At 37.9% G+C, this 27,949-nt stretch overlaps 1 protein-coding gene across 1 annotated transcript; it reads right to left on the bottom strand.

Moving 5' to 3' along the window:
• Positions 1-26,971, bottom strand: lmo3 (LIM domain only 3). The gene is made up of 3 exons (XM_026363269.1): positions 26,763-26,971; positions 7,006-7,131; positions 1-1,894 (listed from the first exon to the last, which is right to left on the bottom strand). The coding sequence occupies exons 1-3, from the start codon at positions 26,966-26,968 to the stop codon at positions 1,789-1,791; spliced, it is 438 nt and encodes a 145-aa protein (XP_026219054.1). The 5' UTR covers positions 26,969-26,971; the 3' UTR covers positions 1-1,788.
• Between the last annotated feature and the right edge of the window lie 978 nt (positions 26,972-27,949).

Below are 27,949 nucleotides of genomic sequence, written 5' to 3'. Positions count from 1 at the left end.
AAATTCTAATGCTGGATGGCACAAAAGAAAATATCTTAGTACAATAGCAGGCAAAATGAACCATTTTTTTATCCTATCAACATCCATAATTAGAGGAGGACTGTTGCTTTTCCAGCAAAAAAAGATGTGTCTGAGCACTGTTACACATCACACACTCAGATGTTGATATTTAATATAGAAAAAAAATCTATGGTTTATTTTCTTCTGATCAGAAAATGATGCAACTCTCTGCAACATAAAGCCATGGTAAATGAGATGACCACGACTTAAAATGACTTGTTGGGTATCTAACAAACCTCAGCTGTATCGAAAATTACACAGTTGTCCTAAACATAATCCAAATTTATTGGATTGGTTTCAAGTAATAGCATGAAAAACAATATTAAATATTGGACAACATGAAATGCACTGAATGTTTATCAAATAAATAGTGTACAAAATTAACTAACCTCCCACCATACCTGACTGCTCCCAACAACCCTAGAACTGTTATGACAACCTGCCGTTTCAGTATTTCAGTTTGACTACTGTGAAGGCAATGTTTCTGGCAAAAACACAGTCTTTCTTCACAAGGACAGAGCTTGGAGTCACAGTCCAAACCCAGGTTGCCCAGAAGCTTTAAAAAAAAGCATTTTAGGAATGGAATGGATCCATCCAACTTCATGAAAGTCTCGCACGGCAAGGAGTTTGTCTACAGACTTTAAATCTGGCCCATAATGTTTAAAGCTGCTTTAATTATATCACTCTGCTAGATGAAGATGATCTGTGGTGTCTTCATTGCCAGACATGGCAAACAAATCTTCCATTAACCAGAAACCCTCTTTTAATTGATACTAAAACAGCCAGACACACTTTTACTTACTTTTCATTTTTGAAATGGTACAACCAGAAAAGCAAAACGTTGTTAATCTAGTCTTAATGGTTTAAGCGCACATCAACTCAGTGGTATTGTACATATAGTAGTCCCAGTTGTATAAAATTAGAATTTCATCCATCCAGAGAAAAAACACTGATTGTTTCACAAAGTGATTGTTTTGTTTAATTTGTTACCTGTTAGCTAGTGAAGCTGGTTTCAGAGCACAATCTCATGATCCTATGTTCAATTTTGTAATCTAAAATGTCCTGAAAGGACATATATGATCCAGACTAAAGATTTAGAACTGCACAACAGGTGCTGTGATAATGTTATGTGCTCAACCTGAAGGGAGATCCAGTGATCCACATACACACACACAGCAAAACATTAGCCATCCAAAAGTATTGTTTTTGCTGCTATTTGCTTTACAGTACATTCACTGTTTTTCACATGATATAATGCAGTAAAAAGGTCTTCACCTCAAAAATGGTCACTGATACCTCAGTGTAATCTAGATTCAAGTAGAAGTTATTGAACCGAGCAGCCAAGCGAGATGCTCTCATTGTTAAATATATTAAAAAAAAGTCTGCTTTTGGATCACTTTGTTAGAAATAGTTTTGAAGCCGGTGTTTGATGGCCAGGAGAAAAAAGGCAGCAGTCATCACTCACAAACAAAGAAACTGACAAACTATTTTTTCATACTTTTAGTTTGTTGTACGCTTCCAGGGCCTTTCCCTGTTACACTGATATGTCTATGGCTATTCTGTACAGCAGTGTGTTTTTCCTTTCCCAGGGACGTTTGCTTAGTTATGTACATATGGGGGACAGGAGCTGGTTAGGAGGTGCTTAGTGCTTTTTGTTGTACAACTGCAAGCTCTCCTTGACTCTCTCTCTCTTCCTTGTACTGATTCTCCTGTGATGGTCTATGAGGGTCAGCGGACCTGGGGAGCATAGCCTTCTTTCATCAGCCCTTCCTCGTAGTCTGTCTGGCATAGGATCATGTTGTTCTTGAGGAAAAACTTGTCTCCCACACAAAACCTGCATCACACAAAGAGACAAAAGGGAGTTTACACAAACATCAAATCAAAATCTCATCATTAGTACTCTATTAGGTTCAGCCAGGTGCAGCAATAGCTTAAAATGTCTACAACCAGTTACTATAACCTACCATTGAACTCGAATATATATGGTGGTTAAAATCAGACCTATACCTACACTACAAAGCACTTCATAAACAGCACCCACATATCATAAAGATATCATAGTACCATATTTACATTACCATTTAGTCATTTGGCAGACACTTTTATCCAAAGTGACTTACAAGTGAGGCACAAGGCAAGCAACATATATAAGCAAAGGAGGGAAACATTGAAGCGATATAGGAAGAACTTCCGTTTCATGAGGTTCAAGTGCAAGATTTAGGTGCAGAGCGGACTAGTTCTTTTTTGAGTAGATGTTTGAAGATTGGGAGTGAGGGTGCTGAGTGTGCAGAGGTGGGTAGGTCGTTCCACCATCGTGGAACCACTGAGCTAAAGGGTTTAGCCTGAGATATTTTGAGGTGAGGTTAGGGGAACACAAGATGTATGCATGCATATCTGCATGCCCTTGAGACAGAGGAGTGGTTGGTAGAGCTCAGTTGATCATCAACGATCACCCGCAGGTTTTTGACAGACTTAGTGGGGACAGTCACTGACTATGTTGATGCTGATGTTGTGTTGTATTAAAGACCCTGCTGTGAGATAAGATATTCTGTCTTAGAGAGGTTGAGATGACGATGCCTTTCTCTCCTCTAAGCAGAGATGTCAGAGAGATATACAGACATGCCTAATGAGAGTGGAATCATCTGGTGGAAAGAACAGGAAGAGCTCAGTGTTGAAAAAGCCATGCAACTGGATAATGGAGCCAATGGATGGTAAAAATGGTCTGCACTTAGTGCTTTTATACCTAACTGGTACTTAAAAAGCTTTTTAAACTGTTTTTCATTCACCCATTTGCACACACAAGCACACACCGATGGTAGAGCTTGGAGTTTAGTATCTTGCCCAAGTACACGTCGACATGTGACAGGAGGAGCCAGGAATCAAACCACAATTGGTGGATAGCTGTGCTACCTCCTGAGCTACAGCCACCTGTGGGATGTAGTATAGATGGAAAAAAAGTAGAGGACCATAAAGTGGGCCCTGCTGCACATCAGTGGAGAGGTAGTGAGAGTTGCAAACTTGCCCCTCCCAGGATACCTTGAAGGTTTGCCCAGACAAGTAAGACTTAAGCCAGGCCAGAGCTGTACTAGGGATGCCCAAATCTGAGTGCAGACAGGAGGATCTGGGTGTTAAGCATGTCAAAAGGCTGCAGATAGATAAAGTAAAATATGATAGAAGACCGCAGCTTTTGCAGGCATTCGATGACCTGCAGGATTGCCGTTTCTGTGGAAAAACTGATCTTGAAGCCAGACTGGTTGACAATGAGGAGGTCGTTCCTTGAAAGCAAGTCAGTTGATTGAAGACTGCTTGTTCAAGACTCGTGGCCAGGAATGGAAGAAGAGAGATAGATTTCTCCACAAAAGAGTTGTCAAGAGTAAATATCTTAAGGTCTGTTTTAGGTCATGCCACAGCATCTCAATCAGGTTTTAAATTGTAAATGGACAGTTAAGACTTCCTTGTCTCCATTTCCAGACAATTCTAATCACAGTCCCTATCACTAAGCACCAAACGTTGTTTTCTTTTTTAAACAATCGTTTGCATTGACCCATTTAAACATGCAAATCTGCTCTGCGTCCATGCATCTTTCTAATTTTTAGTTAAACACATCCACCAATCAGCCACAAAATTAACGCTATCTGGTTAGATGGAACGATGTCAGCATGGACTCTGCAGGTCTGCAGCTACAACACAGTTGAGTAAAGTGACTCGAATTTTCTCTTTTAATCCAGGTCACAGTCTTTCGCTGGTCTTTACCCAGTGCTGAGTTGAATTAAACCACCAATAAAATAAACCACCAGATGAAACCACCATGTTTTAGGTGATCAGTGTAAATAGTCATTTTAAAACTGCCCCAGGTTAAGTGGGACTTTTCTGATTATACTGGGCTGTATTCTCAGTTAGCTTTCAGAGTGATAATTAGCTGTGATAAAACTGCGCTAGTGAAGATAAAAAATGGTCCTATTATTTTCATTTTGTTTGCATTATCATCTTTATTTCACCTGCCACCGGCTGCATTTAGTCATTTTTTACCCTGTGTATATTTAATAAGAATGATTTCTTTACCCGATGTAAATTATTAATAGTCTCACAAGTCTCACAAAGTTCATAACAGAATCATAAAAGGTTACCTATGACTAAAGCACTGACAAATATGATTAAACTAAAAGTGATGATGAAAAGTGAAATTTTGTCTAAAACTAAGAGAAAATAAATGACTAAAAATTATGCTTTTTAGGAGATGATGATGACTAAAACTAAATTTAAAATTCCTGTCATAATTAACACTGAGACCATGAAGAAACAGCTGCTACAAGACAGCACGCTTTCTGATAGAACTTCAGCCTGAACCACATATATTTCTTGCTGGACCTTTGCCTCACCATCACTTTTTTCAAGTATAATCAGTGTTTGTGCAGTACTCAAAAGAGTACACAGAGGACTCAACATTGATGTTTACAAACACTTCCACAGTAAACAAGGAGGAAAATATAAGCCGAATACAATATTGTCATTCCTTATGTTGTCAGAAAAGCTCCAAAGGATCTGCAACAAACACAGCATCCCTGTACATTACCACCAAACAGCACACAGAAACCGGTATCATATACAGACAAAACACCCAGACAAGTGCTGAGCAATGTAGTATATGCAGTTCAATGCAGTGAAAAATGTACAGATTTGTCCAAAGGACAAATTTTTTGGTCTTAGATCCAGGTTGTGAGGAGTGGTTGGTGGAAAAGAGAGATGTTGATGAAATAAGGGAGGTGATATGAGACTGCTTTCAACAAGCCACAGATCAGCCCTGTGGGACAGCAAATCAATGGACCTGACGTCCAGCCTTATCACCCAGCCAGTGTTGGCCAAATTTCCCCCTTAGCAGGTTCACGGCCATAGTCTAGGGAGTTGGATGAAGGTCAGAGTAGAGGTGAGAGTAGGAGAGTAGGGTGGGTGAATATTGAGGGGAAGGTCAGCACTAAAATGGGATGAGACTTCATACTAGAGAGAGATCAGAGGTTGTTTGACACTCTTTAAATTCTTGTATATGTTTTATATCACACCAAAAAGGCTTCATGAGTTCTAACTAATAAACTATCTATCTCCTCTGGCCATAATTTGTATATTGCTTTCTTGAGTGTACCCCACACAAGAAGAAGAAAAATATAGTACTAATAGTTGGTTAATAATTGTTTGCAATTTAAAGAATCCAGTTAGAGACGTTTTTACATATGCACTCTGGTCAACGTCTGGAGAATTAGGGACGGACATTGTGCAGAGTTGTGCATTCATACATTCCGCACACAAAAGAAGAGAGTCCATGTGAGATGTATTCTGGTTTTGGTGGTCTCCCCTTTCTACAAGTGGAGTTTATTGTCTTCATTCTAATATATGAGACTGTCCTCCTGTGAAATACAAGGTTATTGATCGTAACAGCTGCAAAAAAACAATAAGTACATCTTACTGTTTGACAGAAAAAACCTCATATAAATGCAGACCATTTATCATTTAGTTTTTCGGGCTCGCAAGGGGAGGAGAACCATGGGAGCTTTCATGTTTTTTTAAGCTGGGAAATGAGGGGATAGAGCTGGTGTAAATAAAAAAGGTAGTAGATTGGCATGCCAGACAAAGAACAAAAGCACATTTCCAAGATGACCATAACAAGATATCAAGACACTATTCATGGAATTGTAGGGGTGTGGTTCAGAATTTATAAAAGATAATCCTTAAAGAGTGCAAGAAGCCCAGTTAGACTACATTTAAAAAGCTTGGTAGTCATCAAAACAATAGACTAATCTCACTGTAGTCCTTTCAGAGGAATCTAAAAAGAATTATTATATGATTTTTGAGTTTATGTTGTTATTAGTTATACGTTCACAGATGCAGCACACGTCATTGTAAAATATGTTCGGACTTGGGTTAATAGTAGCAATAGAGGTTGTCCCTGGGTAGAGCGTGACATGGCACAATAAGTACACCATAGAAATCAATTATGTTTTGTTTACAGCATGGGTAAACACAGATGTTTGTGTTCTGGGTTCTTCTCAGTTATGTTACTGTAGTTTTGTAGTGGTTATTATATATATATATATATATATATATATATATATATATATATATATATATATATATATATATATATATATATATATATATATATATATCTTTAAGGGCTTTCTCTTATTTTGCATGAGATGTCATGGCATAGACATAGATATATCCCTATATATATATATATATATATATATATATATATATATATATATATATCCCTATATATATATATATATATATCCCTATATATATATATATATATATATATATATATATATATATATATATATATATATATATATCCCTATATATATATATATATATAATAGGCTAACATTAATAGCAAAATATGGTAATAGCATATAAATGGACAGCAGATGGTTTACATTTGTTTAATAGCAGCTTGTCAGTCATCTTTTCAAACAGTGTCTGCTGTATGTTGACATCATTCTGAGTCAAATAAATAAATGTTTCAGTTAATCAAATGTTTACTTTTCTGGAAATGGGGTTTACATTTGAATTGAACCCACAACCACTAACTATGGCCTCTGTACAGTCTTTAATAAAAACTTAATATAATAAGAAATGAAACCAGACCTGTTGCCTAGGTGTTGTATTGAACTGCAATCAATTGTGGGTGACACTGGAGTTTCTTGAAAAGCAGAATTCGTCAACAATTCCAATAGCTCAGTCACTCTTAAGAATCAGTATCCTGAAATTTCTGACCACATACTGTTTTTAGAATGCAGGTACAGACCAAATAATAAAGAATAATGTAAATGCATACAAACTTGTAACTTGCAAGTGAGTAGGACTAGCACTGTGCTGCAATCTTGTTTTTATGACTAGCTTGGACCCAGGTATGGATAGGATCAGGAGTTTGGTTCGATCACTCACCTCTGATTGCAAAGCTGGCATGCAAAGCAGTCCAGGTGGTAGACATTCTCCTTTGCCCTCATGACCATCTCAAAGGCTGGAATTAGCTTGCTGCAAGCTGCACAGTTCCCTGTTACACCAAACAACCTGCATCAGCCCCAACCACCCGCCCACCCATACACAAACACACACACACACACACACACACAAACACACAGAGATACAAACATTATACGTGTGATAATATCAAATAATTCCTCGAGACCTCAGTTAAAGCACTAAACTTGGAAGATTCTCAATTTACATGTTATGTGCCTATTCTTGATGACAAAATATGTACTTTAATGTCAGGCATATATATAATAGACAGAACAATTAATCATTATCACATCAACATTGAAAGCTGATTAAAATATGTTTTTCAAATACTACAGATTCTAAATAAAGTGGCAAGAAAAAGTATGTGAAATTAAGTATGTGGAATTTCATTGCTTTCTCCATTATTTTCCATAAAATGTGATCTGATCTTCATCTAAGTATTAAGAAATATAATGTGTCTAAAGTAATAACACAAAAGAAATTCTGATCTTTCATCTCTTTATTTAGAACAACCATAAAATGCTCACAGTGCGATTGGAAAAAGTATGTGAATATTGTATGTATAATTTGGATAATGCACACTCAAAAAAGCTAAATGAAGTCAGGTGTTAGAATAAGTTAAGAAAATTAGTTTGGAGGTGTGGACTAGAGCTACTTCAACTTACAAAAAACACTAACTTTTTGAAATTGATCTACACAAGAAGAATACTGATCGAGGCAGATGGCCACCCACCATGAGCGTGGTTCTGCTCTCCACTGTTGCCTAAAGCTTGCTCAAATGTGATTGTTGGGGTTTTTTTAATGTAATTTTCTATATAATTACACTCTGTAAGGTCTTAAACCTTACCCTGTAAAGTGCCTTGATATGATGAAGGAGCTTTCAGATTGATTTACTGTACATAAAGCTGGAAAGGGTTGTCATGTCAAGAAATTCACCAGTCTAATGTTAGGCAAACAATCTACAAATGGAAACACTTTGGCACTGTGGCTACTCTACAAGAAGTGGGCGGCCAGTCAAAATTACCCCAAGAGCACAACAAACAATCAGTGTAGTAAAGAGAGCTGAGTGAAAGCCTTAAACATCCTTAAACATCTGTGTTCATGAGTCTACAGTGCGTAAAACATTGAACTAGCAGGGTGTCTATGGCAGGACACCACAAAGGAAGCCGCTGCTTACTATAAAGAACATTACTGCATGGCTAAAGTTTGCCAAAGAGCACATTGACACTCCACATCAGTATTGGCATGTTTTGTGGACTGATGAAAATGAAGATTGAACTATTTGAACACACAGCACTAAATTTGGCATAAAAACGGCACAACATATCATCATAAAAAACATCATCCTAATTGTAAAGTATGGTGGGGGAAACATCATGATTTGGGCATGCTTTGATGCATCAGGGCCTGGCCAGTTTGCAGTGACTGGGGGGGAGATGAATTCCCATAATTCTTCAGGATAAAGTGAGAAGGTCTGTACATCACCTATTGTGATATAGTGATTTGGCACTATATAACTAAAATTATTGAATTTAATTAAAATAGATCTTACAGTTCTACCAATAGCTTCAAAATAAATTTGGTTTGGGGGATAAGAGGGAGATTTGGTGCTGCATAAAACATTTGGGGCTTGTTCTTAGCAAACAAGCAACAGTATCCTAATTTAATCAGCCCAGGAGTGAGGAATCTGCCCCAGTTTTCTACAAACTTATGGCAAACACATTTATAGAAAATCTGCGGAAAAGATCTCAGTGCGAACATATTGTGGAGGAAAACAGTTGGAAGCAAATGTACACAAAACACACACATATTCAAGTAAAACTTGACAAAATGGAACTTTCAGATGATAGTTGCTGTTGCAGGTGTAGACAAGAAATGGGTACTTTTTTCATATAATGTGGGACTATTTTTTTGTTTCACTTTTTTGGAAGAAAGTAACCAAATTTCTGGGATTATTGGTTAAAAATAATAATTGATACTGCCTCTTAAGTGCAAGAATTGATACCAACCAAGGGACAGTTTATGAGGTTTCCTGTTAGTTTTTTTGGCTAATTATTTTAGTATGTCTAAAATAATCTAAACATCTAAACTTATGTTTAGATGTTTAGATTGTTGCTGTCCTGTGCTCCTGATATAATAATGATAATTCATATGAATTTGAATATGAATTGGCAAAGTTGTGAAAGGTTAAGGTTGACTTATGCAGACTGACATACAGTATTATTCCTCCTGCAGGCAGATATGAGAGGACAAGTATTTATTTTCTTTTATCAAATTAAGATACATTTTTTGGGTTTGTTACTTTGCTTCTCTTGCACTAAATATGATTGCACACAATTTTGTTGTACTTCTGTATAATCACAATATGGATTCTAATTCAGATTCTAAGTAGGAGAGGTGAGAGAACACAGCCAAGGCGTGCACAACCTGTTGTTCCCTTATCTATAGTATCTAGACAATGTTATGTATATTTATATATACATAAACACACACACATCTGTTAGCTCATCACTGTCCCCTGATTGTCATCATTTTCTCACTCTGTAGGTACAGTAAACAGCAATATGCTGCACAAGGTATCTTCCATTAAAGGCAGTAGGGGAATGGATATAAAGTTCATTCCAAAAATATTGTGACAAGGCTAATTAATTTGCTACAATCAAACAATAGATAAATTTCATCAGTTAAATGAAGTCAGATGGCAGTACATTTTCTATGAGATGGCCTAAATTTTGAGAGTGCAAAAGTACTGGAACATGTCACTGATAAATGATAAAAATTGAAAAGAAGAGATGATCAACATATTGTGAAAGCTGTGAAGGAAAAAACAATGACATCATGAACAACCTCTACAGAGCGATATAAAGGTATCACAATACACCTTTTGAACAACACTTCATGAACATAAAAACAGAGGCCAAAGATGCAAACCCCTCATCAGCAGGAAAGAATCAGAAAGCCACATTGAAATTTGCAGAAACATACACACTGTGTATAATATACACTGCAAATGTTCTGGAATAAAGATTTCACAGTTGACTTTCATTTACTTGAAAACCATTTGTTCCAATACTCACTACAAATTTTGGTATATGTATCTGATACAAAAGGTGCTATTATCTGTGTTGTTTACTACTGTAAATGCTAAAATTCTATAGGGAACTATAGATAGTTCAATATGTCTGGTGCAGAAACTATCATTAGAACAGTTTACACCATCTAATATGATAAGATAAGATATAATAATATTCCCATAAAAACATAGACCACCTCCACATGACTTGTGTCACTGTTACCACCAGGTCTGTTCATAGCCACCAATGGATATGCCATAGTCTAAGGGTGCTTTCACACCTGGTAATCGCACTCGAGTGTGCACCAAAACAACCGCACGAGACCCCCAGAAAGAGGTGGTCTCGATCTGAATCACTTAGCAAACTCCGGTGTGGTCCTCCTGATGAGAACGCGAACGGGAAGATCAATCCACATTAACATTCATAGTGAAATCATCTCTCCTGTCACACAAACGTGTTCCTTTCCACAACACTCTACTCTGTTGATACACTCTGTATCTACTTTTTCCATTCCTGCGGCAGCCACATCCGACCAAAAAGCAGAGAGGACATTCTCGAATAGTTTGAAGTGACGTGTTTTTGGTATGCTTGGATTTTTCTGTGTGTGAAATTGCTACAAGTTAACAAACTCATCAACTGATTCGGACCAAAGCAAATGAACTAAGGTGAGAAAGCACCGTAAGTTCTTCCTGGCGAGCCAGGTTTCTATTGGGGCTATATACATGCATCCTTAAATTCATGTTGGTAGTTAATATGAGCCAGAAGTTGTTAGATTTGGCAAGTTCTTTCCAGGAAGAAAATTGCAATTCAGTTCAAGTCTTGTGTTGCTTTCAAAAACTACCAGAAATAAACAAATACACTGTTACAACAGAAGTACCTGTGCTTATGCTGCTTATAGGTAAATATAAAAAAAAACAGTTGACAAAGACACACATAACACTCATCAGACAAATAGGGTCTCTGAGTTACTTGAACAAATAGGTTAAATGCAGCTATAGCTGGGCTATAGTAGCACAGTCAAAATAGCAGGACCATAAAAATAGATGGGTCACAGCTATCACTACTGCCCCATTGAAGAACTTATTTCTTCAGCTGCTCCAGGGACCGTAATGTGAGTTTAATTTATTAAAGCTGCAACTACACAGCAACCACGATAGCAAAAGATAAAAAATATCTGATAAACTATTAAGCAAACTACTTGAGGCACTTATAGTCATCGTTGTTAAAATCATATAACAAAATGCCACTCTCAAAGTCTCAGAGAGACTGCAACGTGAAAGAGGGTCTCAGGGCTTGGGATATGCAGGATTTTTTATTAACCTTCAGTTTGTATGTTTCCCAAAGGCAGAAAAAAAAACGCTATATTGTGCCCTCATGAATACCTATACAGTTAAAAGGCCATTGTCAACACACCTGGAGACAATGAAGCACATCACTTCCTTTGAGCAATCTGAATTTAGATACAGTTGTGGTAAAAATTGTCCTTTCTTTCTTCTGCCTAAACGTCCATTGCTAGAAGGCCTTCATGTAAAAGATATACAATTAAGATTTTTCTTGTTATAATGCTTATTGTAAAAATCATTCTAAAATATTTTAGTTTAGTATGAGATGAGTGAGCTTCAATAAAAGTGAATTTAGTCAGAACAGTCAATCACCACTACCTGACTAGATTTTCAAGGAGGAATCTCAGCTCTACTGCTTCCAGTAGCAATTTGAAATTACACCGGTGCTTTGCTCTCCTTCTCCCTCCCCTAACCCCCATCTTTTCCATCTTTCCCACCACTTCAATTGCTCCAGCCTCAGCAAGCATTTATCAGCTGCCAGATTAGAATTTGTTTCCTCACAAACCATTGATCATTGGCCTATTACTAGGCAAATGACAGTTAATTACCCACTACATTAACCACCAGGACCTGGGGACTGACTGCCTGTGCCATCAGTCAACATGATGAATGTGGCAAGTTCAGTAATGCACGGCCGTTCCCTCGTCTGCCTGCCACACTAAGAACCACCCCTCGATCTCACTTCCAGGCACCGAGGGAAAATCTATGGCAATCTACATAATTACAGGTTCAGGGTTAATAACAGATGACTGATTAGTTTCATCTCAACATAGTCTTGTATAATAGGACTGTTTTATCCATTTCATGATCCACCACTAAAGTCAGTCAGTGGGAGTGGTGAGCGAGGAGAAGCTTCAGTAGTCTAAGTGAAATTGCCAGAAATATTTCCATAAAAGAGACATGGGAAGCAAAAATAATTAATATTTACCCTTCAATACTTAGACTAAGAAAATCATGCTAAAAGCAGAAGAAGACAAACATAAGTGGCACTGTAGAAATCCAAGTTGCTGATGTGAACTATGGCAGTTAGGAAAGGAGATACAGTTAAGGGTGGCAGATGCAATTAGACTTGTACGTTGTTCAATTTAGACCCCCCTTCATCATGTGTGATTGTCAGTGATTAAACAACTTCAGGGTAAAATCATTTCAATTACTGCAAGCATGACCTGGGAATTGTCCCTGGGATAAGATTTTCCTCCTTGAATGCCCTGACTGCTGGTGCTATCAGTTCTCATCTGCACCTGGACTGATGTCCTAATGATGAATTATGGCCTTGCTTTCTGAGAGACTGCCAGCCATAAAGAGGAGATTCTGCTGAACTGTCAGCCCGAGCTTGAGAAGCAGCCACAGTGTGGTACAGTACCTCAGAGTGGCAATTAGCTCTTATATAAGCCCAGTGAAAAGGCTAAAAAACAATGACCATTACACACCACACACACATTGAGGATGAACGTGAACTGATGGTGGCAGCCGTGTCTTATTTTACTGCATCATATATTTGTATTATTCAATGAGCATGCATCAAAAAATGTTTTAAAACATCTATATTTTTCAAAAGCAAATCCTACTCTAACCCATTACAAGATAATCTCTAAATTCCTCTTCTTAAGCATTACATAATTCCTGGTCAAATTTTTACATATATGCTTAATTATTAAAACATTTTAAAGGCATGTAATAACCAGCTATTAGCTCTGGAAGTGCCATGTTTAGATCCATTTGAAAAGGGTGTAACCCTACAGGGGCCAGATGTGCGCTGTGCCAACCCACCTGCAATCCCAAACTGCATGCCAGGCCAGCACACTAGCCCTGCAATTACCTGCACCAAAATGCACAATCCAATGAGTGACTGTTCTTCACAGCTATTTCGGCTACTCTTGACTTGAGGAATGGGCTACAAATAGTACAGGAGGCACAAATGGCAGCCTTGTCATAGGATTCATGGTCAATTATTCCACATTTGGTACTTTGTGAGTATTTCTGGCAGTAGGATATTTTATGTGGTATAGGTCTGTCACTTCTTCTCCTTTAAACACATGCTAACAAATGTGTAATCTGGCAAAACATTAGCACCAAAGTGTATAAGACAGACGCAGTATGTTGTCATCTGCAAGTTGAGTCATGGCAACATGGCCCACAAATTTATGCTCCAGATTTGGTTTCACTCCACCCCTGGCCTGACTAGGCTCGTTAGGTAAAACAATGGAAGGGGAGGTTGTGCAGGATGTAATAGTCTCATATCCCCTAACGTGAGTCATTAGGTGTGTCCAACCTGGTGCAGGTGTGAAGCGCAGCATGATGAATAGGAAACAGGTTGTTTTCTAAGGCCCTCACCTCTGTTGAGTGGTACACAAAAATGTACCAAGCAACTTGTTGGTATGTCAAATCAAATGTTTAAATAACGGAATTACTGTTTACCTTTCACATATAAGAGAAAATTCCACTCCTGAAACACGCTGAAGCATGGTATAACCTCCAAATCAGCCTCTGCAAGATGATGACACATTGTCTCTCAAGTAAAATCTGGCTGATTGACAAATTGTTGAACATTGACATTAATAGAAATGCTATAAATATCCCACCGCTGCCTCCAAGCCAACTGTCACAAGCTGTCAGCAGCAAAATCTTTTCATATTCATTCCATTTCCTTATTATACTATCTGCTACAAATCAGAGGAAAATGCCTGTTTACAGTCTACAATCATGAATGACTGGGGCTTTTTTCCCCCACAGTTATTCTTTGATAAATACTGTGGCTTTTTCAAGGCAAGGTAAACAGAGATAATGATTTAAAAACACTTGAAGCCAACACCATTCTTATGTTATATTCAGTCTACAAATTTAGGTTGGCACTTTCTATAGCAGTCAATAGCCCTTGCATCAGCAAGCACAGGTGATAAAGAGCTAGATGTGCAGTTTTAGCACTGGCCACAATTCTTTTATCTTTGTGTAGAATTACACACTTAACCCTAATTTTACACCAAACTAAATTATTATGTTCACAAGGCTTTTGTACTATTTTCAAGTACTTTCGCACTGGATGGTTTACCAAAGTATTTCCAAAAGGCTTCTATCAAAGCAGGGTCTCATCATTCCAGAAGAATAACTTGACTAGCACTGGTCACTTGAGAGATCTGCCTGCTGTGCAGACTGGGAGGCGGCAGCTGGATTGAGGTTAGGTAAAAAGGGTAGAGGTTTAAGGTTTAACAATAGTGTCTGGCAGTTCTGCTAGGCCGCTCACTAATTGAGAATTCACTCGGGGGTTCAACACAGCGCTCACAGCTCTGCCTACAACATCCAAATAACGCCTGTAAATGGGGCTGACACTAACCAATCAGCATTCTGAAATCCTGTTTTCTACAGAATTGCCCACAGCCCTGCCTACTTCTCACTGTTTGAAATACTGCAGGCAACTCTCTTCATGGTTAGTTTCAGGTCCTCCACTCCTTCACCCCCATTTTATCTCCACAAAGGCCTCATTAACCAGGGCCAGCACAGAAGTCCTGGCTGAAGCCCACCATATCCACATGCAGCAGCACACACACAAGCACACGTTACTTGCTGGTGAGCTGAGTGGACTGAATAAGTGGACTGTTTAGACAATAAATCACATACAGACATGTTACTTATATGCTTCTATAATAGAGGCCGACACCATCCATCTAGAAATTTCCATTAACAATTTGAGATGTTCTCTGTAATATGGAACCCAACACATCAAGGTACAGGAAGACTGCTATGACAGGCCGTGTCCTTATTCGGTGGTATTTAGTGTTAATATTTATTCAAACTTTGTGTGTTTTCTCTCTCTTCTGTCAGTCTTTTCAGTAATATATCAGACATTTATATTATAATGTAATATAATATAATATAATATAATATAATATAATATAATATAATATAATATAATATAATATAATATAATATAATATAATGATACTTCAACATGTGGAGGTGAGAGGAGCTGGCAATCAAATCATCATGCCCACAATTGGACACAACTGAGGATCTTTTTCACAAGCGTGTGTGACCACATACGCTGGAAACCAGCTAACAACTGTACTGCATTCAACTGCCCACAAGTAAGAATAATGACAATATCACTTGCACAATAATAATGTTTAAATTTACAGTGAAAATAAAGTTAAAAGCAGGGGACTACTAACAATTACATATGCCTAATAAGAAGGGTTCGCCTGCCTCTGTAAACACACTCCTGTGACACCTAGGTCAGTCAAGGTCTTTTTCAGTATTCCGTTGAATTTGTCTTTTCTCTGAAAAAAATTATTTACCAGAAATCTGGTTATGACTCTGAAAGAAGAGGGGAAGTTATACCTTTTCTTTGAAAACCTACATGAAATATTCTGCAGTAGCTGGGATAAAGACAAGAGTAAGACTTTCTTCTCCCTCCCCCCAACAGATGTGTGTCACGCACACTAAACCCTATCGCGCCACAGACAGAGAAGTGGCTGTCCCCAAGTACATAACCGAAGGCGGTGTATAGGAATGCCACTGCCAAATAATCTAGGCTGTGGACCAGAGCTAGTAGGTCAACCGCGGCATCAGAGATTGTAAAGAAGTTCAGCAGATGAAAGCTTCTGGTTCCCAGTATGACACGGTGGAACTCCTACGCAACGAGCAGAGTCACTGACATTCCCATTACAGGCTTGAATAACCTTTGCACCCAACTTGACATAAGGTTAATGACAGACAGAGAATGCCAGTTTATAAACGAGGACTGTATGGTTCTGAAACCGCTGGCAATAGCTTTGGATATTCTTCAAGGAGAAGATAACTGCTTTTATCCAAAACTCAAAATCCTGATAAAACAAACAATCTCCTCTGACTGCTTGTTTGGTCATTAGCAATTTTTGTCTAAAAAAACACAGTTACTGTCGTGTTTGAATCTTAACAGTAAAATCTGTAAGGCTAATTTAAATAATAATAGGTGCATACACTGCACATAGGGTATATTTTTTAAGTGTTTCCATGTGATATATATTAAGATACTACTGCTGCCTGCACCTATCACCAGAGGAGAAAAGACAGAAAAAACTTATACATTTTAAGTTGTGTTTTGAGAACCAAGACTTATGTAGGCTGCTCGGTTTCTATGTGTATTTGTTTTAAAAGCATATGCACTTTATTTCAAGTCATTCATTTATGTATTAAAAAAGCGTATCAATTTAATTTGAAAGTGATGTATGTGTTTGTGGTCGGTATGTGATTTAGGCCTATATGCCTGTAGTGTCATAACTTGAAGTTTCTGAGAATATGTACTGTATGAGAAGGCTAGCCATGTTAAATGTTATGTTATGTAAGGCTGTACAGTAAAGAACTGTAAATGGGGCATTGTGTCTGTTATTCCTGCTATACACCATAACCACTATTATGGTGAGGGTTATAGGGTAGAACATGCATAAGCATCACAAAGGAATTTTCATTGCAAAAGTACTCTAATTACTTTTCATGTTAGGTAATGCTGTAATGGAACTAACTACTTTTTAATGACTAATTTTGTAATGTAATTATTATTTTTTTAAAGTAATGTTCTCCAGCACTGTTTCCACAGTTAACCTAATACAACAGTGGATTAGCTTGTAACAGAGTTACTAATATGTCTCCACACAGTTGAAAATTTAAATGAAAACCCCTAAAGAAATGTAATGCTGATACTTTGGCATCCATAACCACAATGGGATACGATGGGTTTTAGACATTTAAAAGATTTGATTTGCTTGAACAAACTTGTGGTCAGGCACACCAGGAAATCATGAGTTAGACAGCCATATGATTTAAAATATCACAAAGAATCAGGAAATGATGCATGTGTTGCCCGACTGAAATGTCTGGGACACTGTCACTAAGATAACACAAAGCTGAGGCAGTGCATCAGCTGACTCAGCTCTGTGTTTCAACAGACTCATAGGATCTTAGAAAGAAGTAAGGTCAGATTTGGGTGGATTGTACACTGTGCTCTACATGTGAATATATAAGCCTGACCTATATCAGAGTCGACAACCCACAGTTAATACAACCACCTGCTCCCCTAGTGGCTCCCTGGCTTTTTGGAAAATGGACATGAATAAAAATTTGTCAACTAAAAACGGTTAACACAAATACACCAAAGATGAGCTCTACCTGCTGAAATCCACAGGGCACCCACTGGGTCCTGAGCTCTGTCTCCTTCAGCATTACAGTGCTGGTGCATTCACCTAACCCTAACCTAATTTAACATAACTAATGGACAGAATGTAGCTCAGTTTTTTTTTTAAATAAGTCACTGTAGCAGAATAGAAGAAGAAGTAGTAGAAGACAGTAAGTTTGTTTGTGTCTTAAAAAAAACACACACACAGATCTCTATTTAAATTTGCATCACCCAGTTTCTTTCCCTCTTTTCATGACTATGTTATTCGTGGTACTACACACATTCCCTACCATGACCATCACGGAACCCAATCAGCTGTTGTACTACACAGCAACAATGATGCTTGAGATGCTTGGTTATAAAATAAACAAGATGAACACCAGTCACAAAGAGCAGTATCCCCCTGAAGAAGGTTAGAGGCTATGAGCAAGGCAAAATGGGGGAAGTTAGCCAGCTATCAAAACTGCATAAATGTACACCCGAGATATAGAAGCCAGGAAAATTAACCGGATGTTTACCACTGAGCCATCCAAGGTGTACTCTCATTGCCAGGGTAACAGCACGAGAGCTGGCTGGAGATGGAGCAATACCAAGAGCATATAGGTGAAAGAGGCATCACATAACAACAATGGCCAGTGGCTAGTGAACCTAAGAGCAGACCACAGCAACCTCCCTGAACAGGATCCAGAAACATAAACAATCACAAAAGCAGACATCCAAAAAAGAATCTCAAGCATGAACTGGACAACACCAGGCCCTGACATTGACCACTCTAAGAGCATTTATTAGGAATGCATTGAGCACAGCTATATAAGTACCTTGGAATCTCGCAGGCAAATAGGACCCATAAAGAAGCCACAAGGAGAGCTGCAACCACCAAATATCTGTAGAGAGTAAGTCAAGTTCTGAGAAGTCAGCTGACTGGGAAGAATAAGATCTTGGCAATTAACACTAACAGCTCTTCCAGTTATCAGATACCCCGCTGGCATAATTAGCTGGCCAAAGGAAGAGACAGAAGCCACTGACATCAAGACGAAGAAGCTTCTTACAATGCATTGAGGGTTTCATCACAAATCCAGAACCTGAGACTGTACAGTAAGCAGAGGGATGGAGACCAAGGCCTACAGAGTGTTAGGGCCACTATTCGGGATGAAACCACAAAGATTCATGAGCTCATGAGGAAAATCGCACAAACTGATGACATGTTTAGTGATTACCTCAAGCAGCAGAAACCCATAGAGGAAGAGGTGCAAGAACAAGAACCACCGTGGAAGCATGCATGACATGCACCACTAGCCGAAAAATTAAGTAGTTGATATCAAAAAATCCTACCAGTGGCTGGACAAAGCTGGATTGAAAGCACAGAGGCACTAATCATGGCAGCACAGGAACAAGCTCCAAGTCAAATCAATAGATGCTGCGGTCTACCACACCAGGGAAGACCCTAGGTGCAGGTTGTGTAAAGATGCCCAGCAGACAATCCAGCACATAACAGCAGGGTGCAAGATGCTAGCAGGCAGGTCATAGATGAAACACAACCAAGTGGCTGGAATAGTGTGGAACATCTGTGCCAAGTATGGGCTGTCCCATTAAGTCCCATTATCAAATGGGATACACCTTCAAATGTGGTTGAGAATGACCAAGCTAAGATTCTGCTGGACTTCCAGATACAGACTGACAAACTGGTAACAGCTAACAAACTGGATATAGCAGAAGTGGACAAACAGAGAAAGTCTATAATGATACATATAGCAATCCCAAGTAATGGCAACATCAGGAAAAAGAAACATGAGAAGCTCTAGAAATAGCATGGGCTGAGAGAAAGGAAGGTAAAAGCAACAATGGTTAGCCACAGTAACAGAGTGGCTCCAGCAGATTCCAGGAACGACATCCAAGATCTCCGAAGCAGTCCAAACTACTACTATGCAGAACCCTCAAACCTGAGGTTGAAGGAATTTTACATTGTAGCCTAAAATATTAAGCTTCAGTATATGTCTGACTACCTATTCTATTCCTCATCATAAACAATATTAGATAATAACATAGGCCACTCTGTGAACCTTGGCCCTAACAAAACAAATTTAAATTGGAGAGGCTGAAGGAGTTGAAGGAGGTGCTGTTGGATAATAAAGTAGCATTTTTGATGCATACAAACTTGTGCAAACAGAAAAAGCTGAAGCATTTTGCTCTGTCATGTCTGGTATATATAGAAAACTTTAACATTATGGATTCAGATATATTATACTGTATTTTAGAATGAGCAGTTGCAAAAGCATTTCCTAGATAGAATACAAAAAAATATCGATGTTACCATTTACTTACAGATAATATTTTCCAACCTTAACCACCAAAACACTGCAATGCTGCACAGCATAAAACATTCCCCTTAAAACCCCATTTGAATTCCACTAACTAGAGATGCCACTTTATGTGAATAGTGATTAGTATTTCTCCCATTTTATCACTGCACTCTCCAGCCATTTTAATTTAATGCTGCGATCAGATGTTAAATGACAATGCAATGGTACAAAGAAAGAGAGAAAGTTATAGCCGGAACCAATTCATATTCTAATACCTTCAGCAATTCAGTTTTAAAGCTATGCTTAAAAGCTCCAGATGGTGACATCTTAATATTTTACATCCAAAAAATGTGGCGGTGCAGCCCTCCCTTCTCTCTCCCATGCATTTGTCTTGTTTTTAAGCAGTGCGTCTCCTAAGAGGAAAGAGGGGTGTTGTTTTACAACACAGCCTACCCGCCCCACCCAGGGTATTTTCAAGGAGTCTCTTTGGTGACTCCTCTCTCTGGTAGTTAATATTAATAATAACGTTTGGGGAAATAGTTCACCTTGCTACTACTGTGGTCACCATGCTGTATGGTGCTATGCATTAAACAGAAGACCCTTGGTCTTAGTTTCACCCTTGGATATATTTAGAATCAAGTGATTATCTATGTCTTTCTAAAGTGATGGAAAGTCTGATTGGTAGCATCAGAGAAGGCCAAGAGGGCTGAGACTAAAGAGAATGACACAGAGATATTATGTTTGGTGTGTGTGTGTGTGTGTGTTTAAGAAAGCTGAAGAAATAAGAAAGTAAAGTGGCAACTCAGACAGACTTCTGTGCTGAATTTGCCACCCTGAAGTCCCATTAAAAGCTTGAGCAGGAGAGGGTTTTGTGCATTATGAGTGCTCTATTATAATAACAAGCAGCAGTGAGACTGGATTTTATCTGAAACCTGAATGAACAGATGCATTCCAGGCAAATTCTCACCAACTCAGGTGCTCAGGGGATTCAAAAAAAAATTGAAACTGCTTCTTTTTGAGGCAGCAGAAAATTATTTTGCCATAATTGGAATCTCTAAGGGAGATCTTTGCATTCCAGCATAACTGGTACTAACTGACAATTTTGTTACTGACTTAAATAAATGCACTTTTGCATTATGCACAAGTGAATTACCTAGTCTGTTATTCTGTCAGTATGTGACTGACTTGACATTTAAATTATTATTAAACTTAAATTTTTAAAACTTCTAGTACAGATGCAGTCAAAGAATATAAGGCCAACAACATGAACAGAAGGATCATCAGTAGACAAAAAAATTCCTCCTTGATTTATAGAGCAATTCATGACAATTCAAAAAATTCTACCCTTTTTACTGCATTAGCATCCAATAAGCAAAGAGTACTACAAATATAAAGACAATATAGAGGAAACACATACAGTTGTAGCACAACTACTTATACATGTCTTAGGTCAGCATTAATGTGAAGTATGTGGCAATAAAATTTTAAAAACATTAGTAGTCTATTAACTGGGCTGGGCTACAGCTATGTTCTATAAGTGGCAGAGGAGCTAAAAAGAGGAAGCTCTTGTGTCATTGACCAGCAGCCTGTTTAGGATATCCTCATGCCCTTCAGAGTTCGCTAGAACAGGTGAACATCTGTGGTAGTCATTAGGGAGAAAGGGACTGGCCTGAATCTTTCAGCCTGCAAAAAATCAGGGAGAACTGCACACAGCTTCCTGCAGATCTCCCTGGAGGACGGCTATAATCAGAATAAGCCTAAGCTGAATTGTTAGCCTAGTGTCCGCAAATGTCCATTTAATTATCAATTCATTTTTCAGTATGACACTGACAACTATTTTGCTGCTTTTGGATACATTACTAGTGATTTATCCAGCTGTTCTTATAGTATTTCTTATTAAAGCAACGCTCATTCCTGAAAATCTGAAAAGAGGCTAAACAAATCAGTTGTATCATCCATGACAACGGCCTAGTTTTGATTCATGCCAATTACAGCTCCAATAATAATATATTTTCCTTATGTTCACTTTGTTCCCGAAGGTTACAGTTTGACAAATACTGCTTCACTCCACTGCAGGTATATTTTAGTCAAACATAGCGAAGTACATTTACATTTCATGCACTGGCTGCATTGTTTAGCAAATTCACACTAAATTATTTTCCCATCATTTTTAATCTTAATCTACATTCAGCCTATTTAATATAAATCTTAATGAAAAATATACATAAGCAGAAAATGTTATAATGATGAGGATATATGTGTCATGCTAACATTAATGTGAAGCTTTGGGAGCCAAAGACCGGACTTCAAAACACAAGATGATATATGATGTAGTGTATCCAGTCCAGTGCAGTGAAGAATGCTCTGAGCTGTACATTGGAGAAACCAAACAGCTGCTACACAGGAGGACGGCACAGCACAGGAGAAGTAACACCTCAGGACCTGAATCAGCTGTGTGCCTTCATCTTAAGGACAAAAGACACTCTTTCAAGGACAATGAGGTTTGCATATTGGACAGAGTGGTCTGAGAGGGGTGAGGGAAGCCTTACATGTGCAAATTAACACCCCCCACTCGACAGAGGTGGAGGCCTCAGACCCAACCTATCTCCTATTTATCATGCTGCCCTTTCATCAATCCCCAGAAAGATCAGGCCCATTTCACACCTGCACCAGGTTGAACACACCTAAACGACCTACTTTAGGGAAAAGAGGGGTTGGCAGAGGTGTGACTTCTACATCCTTCACAACCTTCCCTTCTATTGTTTCACCTAACAAACCTATTCAGGCCAAGGGGTAGAGCGAAACCAAACCTAGAGCATTCATGTCTGGTCTCTAACCAACTATGTTCAGACTACAGAAGCTACTTGGATAAGTAGTGAAACAATTCGACCTAACAAGAAGGAAGTCCAGTTTCAACTCAACTTCCAGATAACTTCACAAGGATGACTCAGAATCTTCACTGACATATTGGGAGCATATTGAAAAACTACAATTATTTGATTAATTAAGGACAGTTGTAGCTGTCCTTCCAACAAACAAGCAATTAAGGTATGGTTCTATGAATCACATAAGGGGATCTTAAAATGATTTAGAATATGGTTCACAGTCTTAAACACTTTATTTGAAAATGTGTCTGCTGGTTTGGGGGGTTATCATGCCCTAAACTTTTTTCATTAAAACCTATGACATGTTCATGAAAAAGAATGTTTCGAAATGAGATTTCTGAGAAGAATAGACGGCCTGAGCTTTTCACTCCCTGCCAGTGCCTCACGATAAAGCTTGAATTGATGTCACATTCACACGTGATGCCAACATACCAACTGACAATGTGTCATAAGCCCAAAAGATACATTTTTCATTAACATACATGGTTATATGAGGTGGCTGTGCACTACAAAGTTGACTCTAAAAAAGAAGAAAGAAAAAAAAAGTTATTACACTGAAACATGCCCTACATGTAGGTTATCTTTCACTGATAGCCAGCTTTCCAAAACGTTAAATAAATCCAGCCATGTTGACAGCTCTGTGAGTTTGCTTGCATTTACAATCTTAGTAAAACCACTGTAGAGGAAAATTGAAGTTGGATTAAAAAAGGAATGAATAGATAGATAAATAAATAAGTGTTCTCCTGGTGCTCTCTTTAAAATGGATGTCTGGAATTTACAGTTTTCTATTAACTGATGCCCAACAGCTTTTTCACATCTGCACCCAGCCTAGGACCCAACACCGTTGTGTGTGTGTGTGTGCACATTGGAACTCCGCAGACCACAGACCGCAGTCTTCATTTTCTCTGTGTTTTACTTAACTCAAATGTGTGCTTCTCCCTCCTCTGGGCTTTCAAACATTATCAATTGGTACTGTGAAAATCATTAGCATGAACGGTAGTGCCAAGCTCTTAATAATATAGTCAATGGAAGCTTTTGTTTCAAATAGATCATTTGTTGATAAAATAGTTAGCGTAATTTTATTAGGACAGAGACATACTACCTGTAATTATGTTTGCACAGATTTAAAGGGCATAGCTTGGTTACACACACAAATTCCCCTGTGTATATATAGATTTAATCACAAAGGGACTACTGCTGAAGCTTAAAGTTTTATGTACATGTATTGCAAAGAATGTTATTTCTCGGCTGGTGAGAGCATTCTGCTCATAAGCGCCGACCTCCAAAAATGTATTAACCTTTGTTATGGCAGCTATAATAACATGTTGCTCTGCTAAGCAGAATTAGACTTAGAGAGAGAAGGGGTAGGGATGTATAATCAAGGTCCAAACTGTTTACTTTTAAAGCGAGTGGAATGTAATAATAGACTAAATATGTAGTCATCCTTGTTTTTCTTATCCTCTCCTTAACATGGGCTGACATACTGAGATAAACATATTTAACATTTACATTTGGCAAAAAACTTTTTTAAAGCGACTTATGAGTTAGATACATGGTACAAGGTAACGTAAGTGTAAGTAGGTTTTGCCTAAGGACCCCATGTATGTGTGTCAAGCAGTTGTGATGTTGCAACAAATAATAAGCAATAGAGCCAGGATTTCTTTGTTGCTGTGCGGATCACACATAGAATACAGTTTACTGTATTTGCCATTCATTAGGCAACATTGGCAACTTGTCAGGGCGCATTCAAGGGCAAGTCACTCACATGTTAGCAAGAGTCAAGTCAATTTAGTCACTGTAAAATTCTGAAAGAATAACGTGATGTATTTGGTCTTCCAAGCTTGTTCAGAATGCTCACCTGGCCTCACTGCTACATCTCAATGGATGGAGTAATGGCTTTTTTTTATGAAGCGGCCACCGGGCTTTTCAGTGGGAATGATACTCTGCTTTCCCTAATGACTACCACAGTGTATTTACATCAGACTTAACGTATATTCATATCCATAGACCATTCACTGTATGTTCTAAATCTCATGGAAAGACTTAAGCCAACAATGTGCTTCACTGTCTCTCAATCTCTGAGTTGTATTTAGGCCAAAAATATGCACTAGTGTATTTTCTTATTTCATTGTTCACTAGGACTAGCAAAGCCTTTTTCTGACTTGAACCCTGAACCTTTATAGCCAATAACAGGTGAACATTAGACAGACTTTGCCCAGTCAGCCACCTACTATAAAGTCAGTGTGAAGTGTGACTGAACCATATGTAAATTGTAGCAGGTCATTTTTCGGAGAATTCATGTGAGTGAATGAGACTTATTGATATTTCTATCATGCAACTGCTGCTGCCTCGATGTGCTATAAAAAGAAAGCACTGAGATATCCACAGCATATTTTTTGTCACAGGCTTGTGCGCGTCTAATATGGACAACCTTCTGTTTGTGTGCTACATGACAGAGCAACTCTGGACAATATCTGAGACTGACTTTCTGGACATTCTAATGAGAAAACCTAAGATTTTAACTTCTTTAAAGGCGAAAAACAAACATTTAACAGCCTGTCACAACCCTATAAAGTGCTGCTGTTGATTGGAAAAGAGAGATTGTCTGAATACTTTCCAATGCTTCCAAAAAAAATGATATTGCATTATATATGTTTATATATTGACATTATATAAACATTATAGGGAACCTCTAAAGGAAACAACAACAGCAAAGTATTGCTTGATTGTCATGCTTTTAAGAATAATTTACATTGTTGATATACTGATGATATATGGTTTCTAACTGAAAAACCTGACTAGATATAGATATTTATAGTATAATTCTGGATTATTTCAACCTGCTGTATTTCTTATAAATGTGGCCATTGTGGCTCTGTAAATCACACTAACCATAAACAGTGTTTTTCCTCAAGCAAAAACATGATTTATACATGAATCGTTTCAAACGCTAATCTCAGAGTCCAACTAAAAATCACAGAAACAGCAACAACACAGAAAATAGTTGCATGTAATGGCTGTTATGCTGCCTACATCTTGGTAAACTGTCCTAATCATGTATATTGCAATTATAGTATCTTGAAAGGAAAGGAAAATGAACTGCAATTGTGAATTACCCCATAATTGATCATGAGGATAAATAATTTATTTTTAATTGCTGACCATATCTATTCAAACAGACAAAAAGCTGAATATAATTAAAAAGGAGACACAAAAACACCCCTCTGCACACTGGTTGTGTTCTTGTGGTAACTGCTTTCCTCAGTTGACTAAGAGGGTAACACTATATTGCATAGAGTGGGGCTGTTGATTCCAAGTCTGGTATCAACAAGCTCATAGATTCTAGTAATTCCATCAGTACAAGATATTATTTTGTGACTCGTAGTGAACACTCCTGGATTTTTTTTTTTTCGGCTTTTTACTGAATTTTACTGAATAGAAATAATTAAGACACATAAAATACTATGAGTGGATTACTATATGTCACACTATATACACTAGCATCTGGTTCTATTTCTGGACCCAGTATAAGCTAAAATTACAATTGTTGTTAAGTTACAATTGCATTCTAAAATATGACATCCTAAGCTTGAAGGATAATTAAGTCAATTTTAAGTTTGTATAATGGACATCCCACTAGTTCATATAATAGTTTTTGTCTGTGTTTACTTTCAGTCTGTGTTACTTAATCCTAAATTCTAACTATTCACACTTAATGCTTCTTGATTATCAAACAGTCCTAGTTATCCTCACTGTAAATATAACTCTGGCAGTGCTCCAGTCCACGAAATAACAGTAAATTTCAAAATTGGATTTCAGTATGTTAACTCTGTGAGCAGACTCTGTGTACACACACTGTGAGCAGACTCTGTGTACAGTGTTTCTGACCAACACCAAAACACTGTAAAGATGTTGGCTGTCTTTCTTACCGTAGGTAGTCTCTCCGACACAGGATAAGATTGGCTTTGGTGTAGAGCGTGGAGCCCACCTCGCCCAGTCTGCAGTCACAACAAGCACACTTAAGGCAGTCCTCGTGCCAGTATTTATCGAGGGCCTTCAGCAGGTAGCGGTCCTTGATCTTCCGGTTGCAGCCGGCACAGCCTTTTGGCTTGGTGTCCGGCTGGACGGAGAGCATTTGTATACCTAAGAAGAGAATAGTTAGAGACTTTAGACACTCATAGCACAATGGTACATTGATTGAGGAGCATGCAAATATTTTCATAATGATGATGCCATTACTGTTAAACATGAAAGTGCAGTTAGATGATGCATTTATCATGTGTTTATTCATTTTAAATAAAAAAACTACCAAACATGTTTTTTAAATTTTTCGTTTTAAAGTGAAAAACGAATGATACACGGATACATGGATATTCAGGCATTTAACAATAATTTTAAATGATACTAAATCGTAACAAGACACAAGGGAAAATAATATTTTCACTCACTGATAAGAATAAATTCCTACATAATTAGAAAAACTCACATTTTAAGAGTAATAACAAATGTCATCATTTGTCACTCATACTCAACAACAGATTAGAATCATAAACAGTAGGTCTCAAACATGTCATATGAAGGACCAAGGGTATGCAGAGCTGTAGTCACACAGTTGTAGTTCAAGGCTACTTTGCAGTAGCATTCACAGCTTTGTCTTAATGCAGTAGTATACACCAATTGTTAGCCCAGTTGTGATACAGTGTGCTACAATTACTTAGTACAATTAGTTGTACTAAGATATATACCTTCTACTGAAGTGAACTGGAAGTTAGGTGTGCACTATTTTAGTGCAATGCAAAATTAAGAAGTAATAAGAAATATCAGTAAGCACTCTAATAATTACTTGATTTTAAATACTCTGTCTTTCTTGTAGTACATTCAATACTTTACTTTGCATTAAAGAAAAGTATTGACGACAATGCGATGACAAAAGAAAAATAGAGGAACCGCCAATAGTGGTAAAATACATAAATAAATGTTAGACGGCGTTGAGACAGAGCCAAAATTGCATGTAAGACATGTGCCATTTCCTTTTGAGTACATTTAGCATTGTGAGTCAACAAAACACAATATTTCTAACACCAGTGTCAGTTGCGATTTAAATCCAAATTAGGAA

Source organism: Anabas testudineus, chromosome 23 (genome assembly GCF_900324465.2).
Source record: "Anabas testudineus chromosome 23, fAnaTes1.2, whole genome shotgun sequence".
NCBI classification, from domain to species: domain Eukaryota; kingdom Metazoa; phylum Chordata; class Actinopteri; order Anabantiformes; family Anabantidae; genus Anabas; species Anabas testudineus.
Note: the sequence above shows the minus strand (reverse complement) of the source record. Positions and strands in the feature narration are given on the sequence as shown.